This window comes from Giraffa tippelskirchi, chromosome 12 (assembly GCF_054371585.1).
Source record: "Giraffa tippelskirchi isolate mGirTip1 chromosome 12, T2T-mGirTip1v1.2.pri, whole genome shotgun sequence".
In the NCBI taxonomy this organism is placed as follows: Eukaryota; Metazoa; Chordata; class Mammalia; order Artiodactyla; family Giraffidae; genus Giraffa; species Giraffa tippelskirchi.
The window spans coordinates 21,603,385-21,615,766 of record NC_137286.1 but is presented as its reverse complement, the minus strand read 5'-3'; the positions used below and the strand labels follow the sequence as shown (position 1 = coordinate 21,615,766).

General features: G+C 41.2%; 1 protein-coding gene across 11 annotated transcripts in view; it reads right to left on the bottom strand.

The window, feature by feature from the left end:
• The window catches only part of SLC25A21 (solute carrier family 25 member 21), a 516,014-nt gene that overhangs the window by 34,576 nt on the left and 469,056 nt on the right, over positions 1 to 12,382 (bottom strand). For all 11 annotated transcript variants that reach the window (XM_081547885.1, XM_081547889.1, XM_081547884.1 and 8 more), the window contains one exon: positions 11,282 to 11,389. In XM_081547885.1, the coding sequence (XP_081404011.1) occupies positions 11,282 to 11,389 (108 nt within the window). The remainder of the gene's footprint in view (positions 1 to 11,281; positions 11,390 to 12,382) is intronic.

The following is a 12,382-nucleotide window of genomic DNA, read 5'->3' as shown; positions in this document are numbered from 1 at the left end:
TTAAGAATAAAACATTGTGTAAAAAGTAAATAAGCTACAAGGATATATTGTATAATACAAGGAATACAGTCAATATTCTATAATAACTATAAATGGAGCATAATCTTTAAAAATTATGAATCACTATGTTGTATACTTGCAATTTATATTGTATATCAACTATACCTCAATTTTAAAAAAGATGTGCTATACATACACAATGGAATATCACTCAACCATAAAGCAGATCGAAATTTTGCCATTGCAGCAATGTAGATGGATATAGAAATTATCATGCTTAGTGAAATAAGTCAGACAGAGAAAGACAAATAATGTATGATATTACTTAAATGTAGAATTTAAAAAATTATACAAATGAATGTATGTAACAAAACAGACTCACAGATACAGGAAACAAACCAATGAGTATTTATGGGGAGAAGGAAGGGGAAGGGGTAGCATTTAGGGGTATGGGATTAAGAGATACAAATTACTATGTATAAAATACATAAGCAACAAGGATTTATTGTACAGCACAGGGAATTACTGCAGCCATTATCTTGTAATAACTTTTCATGGAATATAAATTTTAAAAATACTAAATCACTATGCTGCCCATCTGAAGCATCTAATATTTGAAATCAATATGCTTCAATAAAAAATTCTTTTAAAAATTAAAAGTCTTTGAAAGTGTTAGTTGCTCAGTCACATCCAATTCTTTGCAATGCCATGGACAGTAGCCCACAAGGCTCCTTTGTCCTTGGGGATTCTCCAGGCAAGAAAAGTGTGGAGTGGGTAGCCATTCCCTTCTCCAAGGGATCTTCCCAACCCAGGGATCGAACCTGGGTCTCCTGCATTGCAAGCAGATTCTGTACCATCTGAGCCATGAGGGAAGCCCTAAAGGTTAAAAAGCTAAAGTAAAAGAGAAGATCTGGTGCTTATACAATGCTTCCTGGTACCACTCTAGGGCACTGATTCCTTCCTGAGAGCCCAGAATCACCAACATATCATTGAGGTGACTTATGGCAGCTTGAACTATTTTTCCTGGAGTTTTTCCATCAAGTACTGACCATAGCTGGCTCTGATTACCTTGTGAGATCACGGACAGAGGTTTCAGGCATTGTTCCTTGGGTAAATAGCTATCAGAGCGTGGCCAGTAGGCACAGGCATGGGGTGTGTGTCAGAGAGAGATTTCCTCTCTCTCTAAAGTGAGAGAAGGCACACCATGTCCAAAGACAGCATGCTCCACGTGCATCTCTTTACCCGCTTCCCGCGGCAAGGGGAACTCAGGTGCATTTTAGAGCCAATGGGATAAGGCTGTTGCACTGGATTTCATCACATGACTAGAAAGCAAACTGGATGATATCTTTATACAAAGAAGTGAGTGTCCATATCTGGCCTTAAGAAAAATACTGCTTTGTTGAAAAGAGGAGATCCAGTTGCTACACTTATGTAGGAAAAATACCTTCACTCATTAGGAGATAGAAGATCACTTAAGCCCTTTGTTCCTCGAAGTCTTGAAGCATTTTCATAAATTAAAGAAAAAAAAAACCCCTTCCTTTTATTTGAGAACAAAATGTAAAAGAAGAGGAATTGGGCTCAAAAATCCCACAGTTACACATCTCTTTTTGCTTAGGTATTACACTAATTCGTCACTGCAGTTTATTTTACTAGGGCATGATTATGGACAAAAAGACATCCAAAATATAATTATATTCTTTCTAGAATTTACATTTGATGAGCAAGCCTATTTTTCAACAATCTATGAATGGAAAATAATTTGCTTTAAACAAACTCTTCCAGATGCTGAGCTACGTCAACACCAAGTTGCTGCCCAATAACTGTCTGGAGGAACACGGGGCCTCCAGGTGACGAGATGCTGACCCTGTGCTTTGCCCCAGCATCGCTGGGAGAGCAGGAGGGAAGGAGACTGGGCTGTGGACACAGGCGTGACTGGCAACATGGAAGAACCCATTTGCTTTTTCATGGTTCCCCAAACACTTGTGATTTCCCCTTAAGCTTCTTCATTACCCACATTTCTTTATCCCAATGAAAACAGTGTGGTTTCTTGAAGGAGACCTCTATGTTAATGCTCAGTTCATTGGTGCTAATAACTGATTAGGTTTTATTTCCACTCCCTATAGAGATAAAGTCACCAACCTTACAGGGTAATGGGAGGATTTGATATCAGGTGTGTATGAGCACTGGAAAAGGTGGAAGGACCCACAGAAGTTACCAGAGTGATTGAATTGGTAGGTGGTAGTGACAGAATCATCAATTATTTTTTCTCGATAAAGCTCTGTATTACATAATTTGTGAAAAAAGTTACTTTGGTAATTTATAAAAATTGTATAAATTTTAAAACTCAAATAAAGGAAAAAACATGTGAGGCATCTTGCACAGTATCTGGCATCTAATGTATGTTCTGTACATGGTAGCTATTATCATTACTTCAAAGTCTCAATTCTGAAAGCAAAAACCTAGGGTTCCTGGCACAGCCAAATGTAAGACTGAAATCTATTTTCTGTAAATGATAATAGAGAGGCAAGTTGGCTGCTGACTTAGGTATTGCTGAAAGATAACTATATGAAAGGATTCATATACATAATTCACTTTTCTGCCCACAAGAATCATAGACTGGAAAGAAATAATTTAGGTACTGAACAGCTTCCAGGCAGGATTTCACAGAGTAATGCAGGAAAAATTCGAACTTAATTCAATACATCATCATGAATGTTGACATGCCCTTGAAGCTAACTTCTCATACTATCTGAAAACAGAGCCACACATTCACTATTTAACTCAACTCCTCTCTTGCTTGAAAGCAAGGATCACAAAGTATCATCCTATTCACTTTGTGTTGTGTCTACACAATACAACTAAGCTTAAGCATGTGTTCATTGCCTACGGAGAAAATAATCACTAAGCTTTGTGACACTGTACCTGACCTAATTGGTCTCTAATAGACAACTAGGCTTCCTTGGTGGCTCAGTGGTAAAGAATCTGACTGCCAATGCAAGAAAGACGGGTTCAATCCCTGGGTTGGGAAGATCCGCTGGAGAAGGAAACGGTAGCTCACTCCAGTATTGTTGCCTGGGAAATCCCAAGGAGAGAGGAGTTGGGATGGTTGGCTATACAGTCCATGGGGTTCCAATAAGTCAGATATGCTTACAGACTAAACCACAACAGCAGATTATTAAGTTCTCAGGATACAGTGTATAGAGCTATATTTAATGATGTTTTCTCAAACCAGAATCAAATCCTGAACTAATTTTTTTAAAAATCCCTATCTTTAGAGTCTATCATTGATGACACATTTGCTATCAGTTCATTGATCCTTAACTTTTATCATAGAGCTTAGGTGGAAGACTATTCTCTTCTTGAGCTGAACATCTTCAAAGACTAAATAGAGGTGAAGCAGGCTTTTGCAATTTCCTAAAGGTTGAGTTTCATACTTGGGGTGAGAATGATTATGTTCATATGTAACATAGATAAAAATGACAGAGTAGAAGGAAAACCTGTGCCCCATCCACACATCAGAGGCAAATCCTATAGACCTCAAGGGAAGGAAAACATAACCTGTTAGCCAAATAATAACTTTGAAGTAGATTTCAAAGTGGAGAGAAAAACTGGGAAACAGTTCATACAAGATTTTGCTCCTGGGAAGAAATTCACATTTTCCAGGCTAGCAGAGAGCATGCCAGTCAAACACCACTTGGCTTAGCAGAAGTGATAGGGGACTTCTTCTTATATGTGTACAGAAAAAAAAAATGATACACTAGATAGGAGGGAGCAGGGTCTTATAAGGACAATAAGCTATAAAGTCACACTTTTGGCAAGACTAAGTATACAAACCCTCTCCAATAGAGAAATCCTCTGGCAAGTATAATCCTCAGCCAAAGAGACTACAAACCAGAACAACACTTTGCTTGGGTTTAGTTTGAAGGACGGGGGGAAATTTGGGTCTATCCTGATTTTATCTGAACATGTTTTTACACCCACTGAACCAAACCAGAGCATGACAAAGCTGTGATTACTTTGCTCCCCACAGAAGGTCAAGCATATTTAAATTAGAGACCGGTTTTCTTTATTCACTGTAAATTTTAAGATGCTGGCCAAGATTCTGGTATTGGAATTGAAAAGAAGTGTGGCGGGGATTATAGTCTTTGACTGATATGGTGGTAATTTTAAAAGTGGAGGCAAGACAAGCACACCTATTGAAATACTTTATACAGAAGCTGGAAGGATATGAGGGAAATATCAGGAATCGAATTAACCACAATTTCCTTGAAATTTCTAGAATAGTTTAGGGCTAATCAGGTGGGAAGGCATATTTTATGGTAACATACCTCTGGCTGGCTAGAAAATCAGCCCTAGACCACAGAGAGGAGAATACAGGGAGCTGAAGCCAGCAGGGTACCTACAATTGCTCTGAGAACCCAGCATACGCAGTCTCTGCTCTCAGCCAACACTGTCCTTGGACCCCAGCAACAGGGGCCCTTTTCCTGCACCCCATGCTTCAGGGGGCCCATTCTGGCCCTTTGTCAGCCATGTCCTCTCCACAAGGGCAAGTAGACATCTATCTACCCACATCCCACAAGCTCCTTCTAGACCATGCTCTGCGCACCTGGGACCATGGCAGTCCTTTTGCTCCATCTTTATCACTCTACCATTGCCCACAAGACTTTCAGTGTAACATTAAGAGTAATATTGACTACTGTTATCCTAGGCTGTCTTCCACTGCAGACAACTTCTGGGAAAATTTTTATGTTTAAAGGACCATGTGGACTCGCGTTTCCTAGGCTGACAAATTAGGAAAATTCACGATTCCTGTGTCGGAATCCATGGTGGTTAAAATATAAGGCAAGGGGGTAGAAAGGCTGAGCCACAGACCTGAGGCCTGAGAAACTCACACTAATGGTGGAACAACAAGAGTTACCTTCCTGTGAGATAAGCCTCCCAGGAAACTGCTCTGCTTTTTGTAAAGGTGTTGTCAAGCCCTCTGGCAGTTCCACGTGCAGCTCATTCATTTAGTGTTTCCCCACAGCTCGTCAGTCAGTCACTTCAGTCGCTCAGTCGCTCAGTCGTGTCCGACTCTTTGGACCCATGGACTGCAGCACACCAGGCTTCCCTGTCCATCACCAACTCCTGGAGCTTACTCAAGCTCATGTCCATTGAGTCGGTGATGCCATCCAACCATCTCATCCTCTGCCATCCCCTTCTCCTGCCCTCAATCTTTCCCAGCATCAGGGTCTTTCCAATGAGTCAGTTCTTCACATCAGGTGGCCAAAGTATTGGAGTTTCAGCTTCAGCATCAGTCCTTCCAATGAATATTTAGGACTGATCTCCTTTAGGATGGACTGGTTGGATCTCCTTGCAGTCCAAGGGACTCTCAAGAGTCTTCTACAGTACCACAGTCCAAAAGCATCAATTCTTTGGCACTCAGCTTGCTTTATAGTCCAACTCTCACATCCATACATGACTACTGGAAAAACCATAGCTTTGACTAGATGGACCTTTGTTGGCAAAGTAATGTCTCTGCTTTTTAATAGGCTGTCTAGGTTGGTCATAGCTTTTCTTCCAAGAAGCAAGTGTCTTTTAATTTCATGGCTTCAGCCACCATCTGCAGTGATTTGGGAGCCCAGAAAAATAAAGTCTGACACTGTTTCCACTGTTTCCCCATCTATTTGCTATGAAGTGATGGGACCAGATGCCATGATCTTAGTTTTCTGAATGTTGAGCGTTAAGCCAACTTTTTCACTCTCCTCTCTCACTTTCATCAAGAGGATTTTTAGTTCTTCTTCACTTTCTGCCATAAGGGTGGTGTCATCTGCATATCTGAGGTTTGGGTAAACTCCGGGAGTTGGTGATGGACAGGGAGGCCTGGCGTGCTGCGATTCATGGGGTCGCAAAGAGTCGGACACAACTGAGCAACTGAACTGAAGTGAACTGAATGGTCTAGTGGTTTTCCCTACTTTATTCAATTTAAGTCTGAATTTTGCAATAAGGAGCTCATGATCTGAGCCACAGTCAACTCTAGGTCTTGTTTTTGCTGACTGTATAGAGTTTCTCCATTTTTAGCTGCAAAGAATATAATCAATCTGATTTTGGTATTGACCATCTGGTGATGTCCATATGTAGAGTTATCTCCTGTGTTTTTGGAAGAGTGTGTTTGCTATGACCAGTGCATTCTCTTGGCCAAACTCTGTTAGCCTTTGCCCTGCTTTGTTTTGTACACCAAGGCCAAACTTGCCTGTTACTCCAGGTATCTCTTCCTACTTTTGCCTTCCTACTTTTGCATTCCAGTCCCCTGTGATGAAAAGGACATCTTTTTTGGGCGTTAGTTCTAGAAGGTCTTTAGTTCTTCATAGAACTGTTCAGCTTCAGCTTCTTCAGATTAGTGGTTGGGCATTGTCTTGGGTTACTGTGATATTAAATGGTTTGCCTTGGAAACGAATGGAGATCATTCTGTTGTTTTTGAGATTGCACCCAGGTATTGCATTTTGAACTCTTTTGTTTACTATGAGGGCTACTCCATTTCTGCTAAGGGATTCTTGCCAACAGTAGAAGATACAATGGTCATCTGAATTAAGTTCATCCATTCCAGTCCATTTTAGTTCACTGATTGCTAAAATGTCAGTGTTCACCCTTGCCATCTTCTGTTTGACCACTTCTAATCTACCTTGATTCATGGACCTAACACTCCAGGTTCCTATGCAATATTGTTCTTTACAGCATCAGACTTTACTTCCATCACCAGTCACATCCACAACTGGGCATTGTTTTTGCTTTGGATCTGTCTCTTCATTCTTTCTAGAGTTATTTCTTCACTCTTCTCCAGTAGCATATTGGGCACCTACTGACCTGGTAGTTCATCTTTCAGTGTCATATCTTTTTGCTTTTTCATACTGTTCATGGGGTTCTCAAGGCAAGAATAAGTGAAGTGGTTTGCCATTCCCTTCTCCAGTGAACCTGGTGGCTCAGATGGTAAAGCGTCTGCCTACAATGCAGGAGACCCAGGTTCAATCCCTGGTTTGGGAAGATCCTCTGGAGAAGGATATGGCAACTCACTCCAGTACTGTTGCCTGGAAAATCCCATGGATGGAGGAATGTGGCAGGCTACAGTCCATGGGGTCACAAAGACTTGGACCAACTGAGTGACTTCACTTTCTTTCTTTCTCCAGTGAACCATGTTTTGTCAGAACTCTCCACCATGACCCATCCATCTTGGGTGGCCCTACACGGCATGGCTCATAGTTTCAATGAGTTAGACAAGGCTGTGGTCCAAGTGATCAGTTTGATTAGTTTTCTGTGATTGTGGTTTTCTTTCTGTCTGCCCTCTGATGGATAAGGATAGGAGGCTTATGGAAGCTTCCTGATGGGAGAGACTGACTGTGGGGGAAACTAGGTTTTGTTCTGATGGGCAGGGCCATGCTCAGTAAATCTTTAATCCAGTTTTCTATTGACGGGTGGGGCTGTGTTCCCTCCTTGTCATTTGACCTGAGACCAAACTGTGGTAGGGGTAATGAAGATAGTGGGGACCTCCTCTAAAAGGTCTTGTGCATGCACTGTTGTATTTAGTGCCCCTGCAATGGCACCCCACCCCAGTACTCTTGCCTGGAGAATCCTATGGACGGAGGAGCCTGGTAGGCTACAGTCCATGGGGTCGCTAAGAGTCAGACACGACTGAGCGACTTCACTTTCACTTTTCCCTTTCATGCACTGGAGAAGGAAATGGCAACCCACTCCAGTATTCTTGCCTGGAGAATCCCAGGGACGGCGGAGCCTGGTGGGCTGCTGTCTATGGGTTCGCACAGAGTCGGACACAACTGAAGCGACTTAGCAGCAGCAGCAGCAGACCCTGCAGCAGGCCATTGTCAACCCATGCCTCCACTGGAGACTCCTGGACACTCACAGGCAAGTCTGGGCTAGTCTCTTGTGGGGTCATTGCTCCTTTCTCCTGGGTCCTGGTATGCAAAAGGTTTTGCTTCTGCCCTCTAAGAGTCTGTTTTCCCAGTCCTGTGGAAGTACTGTAATCAAATCCCACTGGCCTCCAAAGTCAAATACCCTGGGGTTTCTCAGTCCCTTTGCCAGATCCCTAGGTTGGGAAATCTGTTGTGGGTCCTAGAACTTTCTTAACAGTGCCAGAATTTATTTGGTATAATTGTTCTGCAGTTTGTGGGTCATCTGCTTGGCGGCTCCATGGTGGGGTTAATGGCGACCTCCTCCAAGAGGCCACATGCTGTGTCACCCAGATCTGCTGCACCCAGAGCCCCTGCCCATGTGGCAGGCCACTGCTGACCCGTGCCTCCATGGGACATACTCAAACACTCAAAGGCAGGTCTAGCTCAGTCTCTGTGGGGTCTCTGGGTCCTGGCATGCACAAGGTTTTGTTTATGCCCTCCGAGCTTCTCTGGTGGGCATGGGGTTTGATTCTAAATGCAATTTCGCCCCTCCTATTGTCTTGCTGGGGCTTCTCCTTTGCCCTTGGCATGGAGTATCTTTTTTTTTTTTTAACCACAGCTAGTAATTGACTGAAAAGGCTGAAAATGAGCTTCATTCACAACCTCCAGGTGAGGTGACCATGAAGCTTGATGAAGAATACATGCTTACTTTATATGACTCTTCTGAAGGAAGAACATATTGATTGAGGTAGAACTCTTTCCAAAGTGGCTTCAAATATTTTTAGTTTCCTCCCAAACTTCTGCTGCTATATGCAAGTTATTTATAGTAAACAGATAGCCAACTACTACTGTTTAGGATAACAGATCTCATTTGAATTTAAAGACCTCAGTAGGTACTGAAACTGCCTGCCCTTAAGAATTCAGGCTAAATGGACTGTATTGGCAGTTGGGAATGACCTAAGGGAACCATTGCCCAGTAAGCTGTTTTCACACCCACAACTGGAGTGGGCTGTGACTATTAACTGGAACATATCTCAAGATAGATCTATTTCTTAAACCTTAAGGGTTTATAGGATCAATTTACATCTAGAAATTGTTATTGATTGAGTGCCTATAATGTACCAGACTCTGTTAAGACCTTTGTGTATATTGTCACATTTGCTGTTGTTCAGTCACCAAGTTGTGTCCGACTCTTTGCGACCCCATGGACCGCAGCACACCAGGCTCCCCTGTCCTTCACTATCTCCTGGAGTTTGTTGAAGCTCATGTCCACTGAGTCGGTGATGCCATCCAACCATCTCATTCTCTGTTGTCCCCTTCTCTTGTTCTCAATCTGCACTTGCCCAAAATGGTAGCTGGTTTTAAATGACTAGATCTGAAATTTGCTGTTCTTATCATGTCACTTCCTTCTCTCAGAATTTTTCGGTAATAGGCATAGCCCCATTACTTTATGTTGGGTGACTATGCACTATTTTTCAATTTGATCAATATTGGCTACAAAGTACCACCTCTGATCAGCTACTGAATCCTGATAACTGCTGGAAATAAATGCTGACACCTGTGACCTTCGTGATACCTCTGTTACTAAGTTCTGACTAGTTGATATCATATGACACACATTTTATAAGGAACCTAATAGATTGTATTTTGTCTAAGTAGATGAATTCTGAATGCAGTTTAGTGAATTCTGCAAAAGAAACAACACTAAACAAATTCCCTTCTCTCCCTAACTTCAAAAAACAGTCGCATATACACCAGCGATTTACACAGACCACTTAGGTCAATGAACTAGGAGTACGTGCACATGCTCTAGCAAGGCCTTGGCACATGCAAAACATAACCAGCGCTTACATGGCCTCAGTGCAGAAACTCCTTGAAGGCAGAGGAGAGAAAAAGAACATTAGGCGTGAGTAGGGATGCTATGATAATTCGTTATTTTCACTCCTGTGAATGCTTCTTGGCGCTCTGTCCCATTTTGTGTTTCTCTACTTACTGTCTTAATGAAGGACTGCAGTTGGAAGGCCTGTGTATTCTTTTGCTGACTTCTTCCTGCCCCAAGACATGCTTCCCAATGAGTAAAATGGGACACTGAATGGGGAGCTCCAAATCTTCTCCTAGCTGGTAATTCTCCCAGTCTAACAAATCAAATTTTCCTTGAGCATATTCCATGGGGGCTGTCTTAAATGCTCTATATTGAACATTGGAAAAGTGTTTCTTTTTATTTCCTTCTGGTCCCTGCCATCTTTTCCCATCATTCAAGGAAGAACAGAGAAAAAGCAAAACAGAAACAGAGGAGGGCAATACAGGAATTTCCAACCTTTTCTAAAGTGCTGTGTGTCTCTGCAATTAGGACAACCTTTTGAAACTTAAAAAAAACTCCCTTAATTAGGACTGACCTCATCTGAGGAGATACCATCTGCTGTAGCAGCCCAGCCCTGTCCTCCGCAGGCCCTGGCAGCTAAGGTGAGTAGGGCTCTCTCTCTTTCCCATAGCCCTGCTCAGGAAGCTGCCAGAGAGCTCTCAGGCAGTATCAGCAGACAGGAAGTGGGGTGGGAGTGAGCAGGGTCTCCACCCATTAGCAGCTGCTTAAGTGGTAGGCAGGGGAGCTTTTCTATGGAGAAATTCAGGTTAGCAGATACTCCAGACCAATTTATACCACATGCTACCCAGTTGTGGAAGTGAATTCAAATGCTAAGAAAGGGCCTGAACTTCCAATCTCCTTATTTTTTTCCTACCTTCGGCTTGGCACCCAAAAGAATAAAAGAAGAACAACTGGATTTGGTGGTTTAAAGGGAATTATTAGGCAACTGGAAGGAAGTGAAGGCAGCACAGACCAAGGGAAGCTGTCTTCATGGAACATCATGTACCAGTGATTAAATGTCAAGACCCATCATTGTCCAAGTGGTGACGTCTACACAGGTTTAGTAACCCACTCATTCAGATTTAACCAAAAGACAAGCTTGACAGATTATCAGAATATTTAGGGGAGGGCAGTGGGTGGAGTGGGGAATGGAGTGAAGTAATTTTGAAAAAATGATTTCATAATTTTTTTTTAAAAAGCACAATATTATCAGTGGTTTTTTTGCTACAGTCTATTCTAGTAAAATGTGAAATAGAGGTTTTGCCAAAAGTAGAGAAAATATTTCCAAATAAGTCATTATACATTACATTACAACTCTAAAATAAGAATGTCTAAACATGTTTATCCATCAGACTTCAGTGCTTTTTTGTTAGCACTTTCTTGTGGAAGAAATTTGACTTTTTCTTATGCTACTTCCTTAACAATAAGTTACTATGGCTTTAACAAGTGGCTAGGAGCAGGGTTCATAATTTTATACTATATACTGAAAAATAATTTTTTATATTCCCTCAACAAAAGGAAAACATTAAATGATTACCTCTGTAAATCTGTTCCGATTGGCTTGCAAGCCAACTTTTACCACCTCAAAAGGGTTGACCACGATGGCTTCTGTTAGTCCAGATCCCAGTCCAGCAACAGCAAATGTCTAGAAAAATTAAGTCAATCAATATTTTAAAACAAGTTATCATGTGTATGAGGTTAAACATCTTACTCATTACACTATGCAGCTGAATGTTATAATGAGAATGGAGAAACTCACATAAATGCACCATATACCATTACTAAACAGCTTTAGATCTTGATTCCATGCTGACAATTCATGAAGCAGAAATTACAGAAGCCACAAACCACATCCTAACAATTCAAAATAAAACGTCAAAGCTTCATCAACAATGAGTTTGTCCTTTAATGAAAAGCAAGGTTTTTTTTATGCATTTAAGGTGGATAGTAAAACATCTGCACACGTAACAACTAAGGGTTTGACTTAGTAAAAGGAGAGCTTCATTTTTAAACAACTGCTTAAACACATTAAGTGAGCATATAAAAAATTCAAGGAGCAGAACCAGAAATATAATGTTTATAAAAAGCTAAATTTCAGGTAACCAAAGAGTATAGTTGAAAATATTTAAATATATAGCCACATTCTTAGAGTCACTATTCTAGGAAGTTAAGAAACAAAAAATAATTTTAAAATTCATCCTTTATCTGTTTTTTTAATCTGACCCCTATTCTGCTAGACCTAGAAGCTGAGGGATATATGTTGAGGTCAGAAATTGCTAGGTTGTCTTGAAGGGCTCAAATAAAATCTAGAACATTCAGCAAAAGGCAGCTGTGTCTCAGGTTATTTTCTACCTGTTAAGAATTTCTTCACTAGGAAAGAACAACTTTCTAGAATTTTCTTCTGAATAGAATGCTGAAGGGTTTTTTCAGAAACTTAAATAACTACAACTATTAAAACACACACACTTGGCAGGAAAACAAAATAAAACAGAGTCTCAAACCTTCAAAACAGATGCTGGAAAAAATAATTCTTTAGTGCTGAAGCTCTAACTCCAGGAGAAGAGTTATACTATATACAACTAGGAGAAGAAAAAAGCCAATGAAGAGTAAAGAACAGAAGCTCTTATTAGGAGTCTGT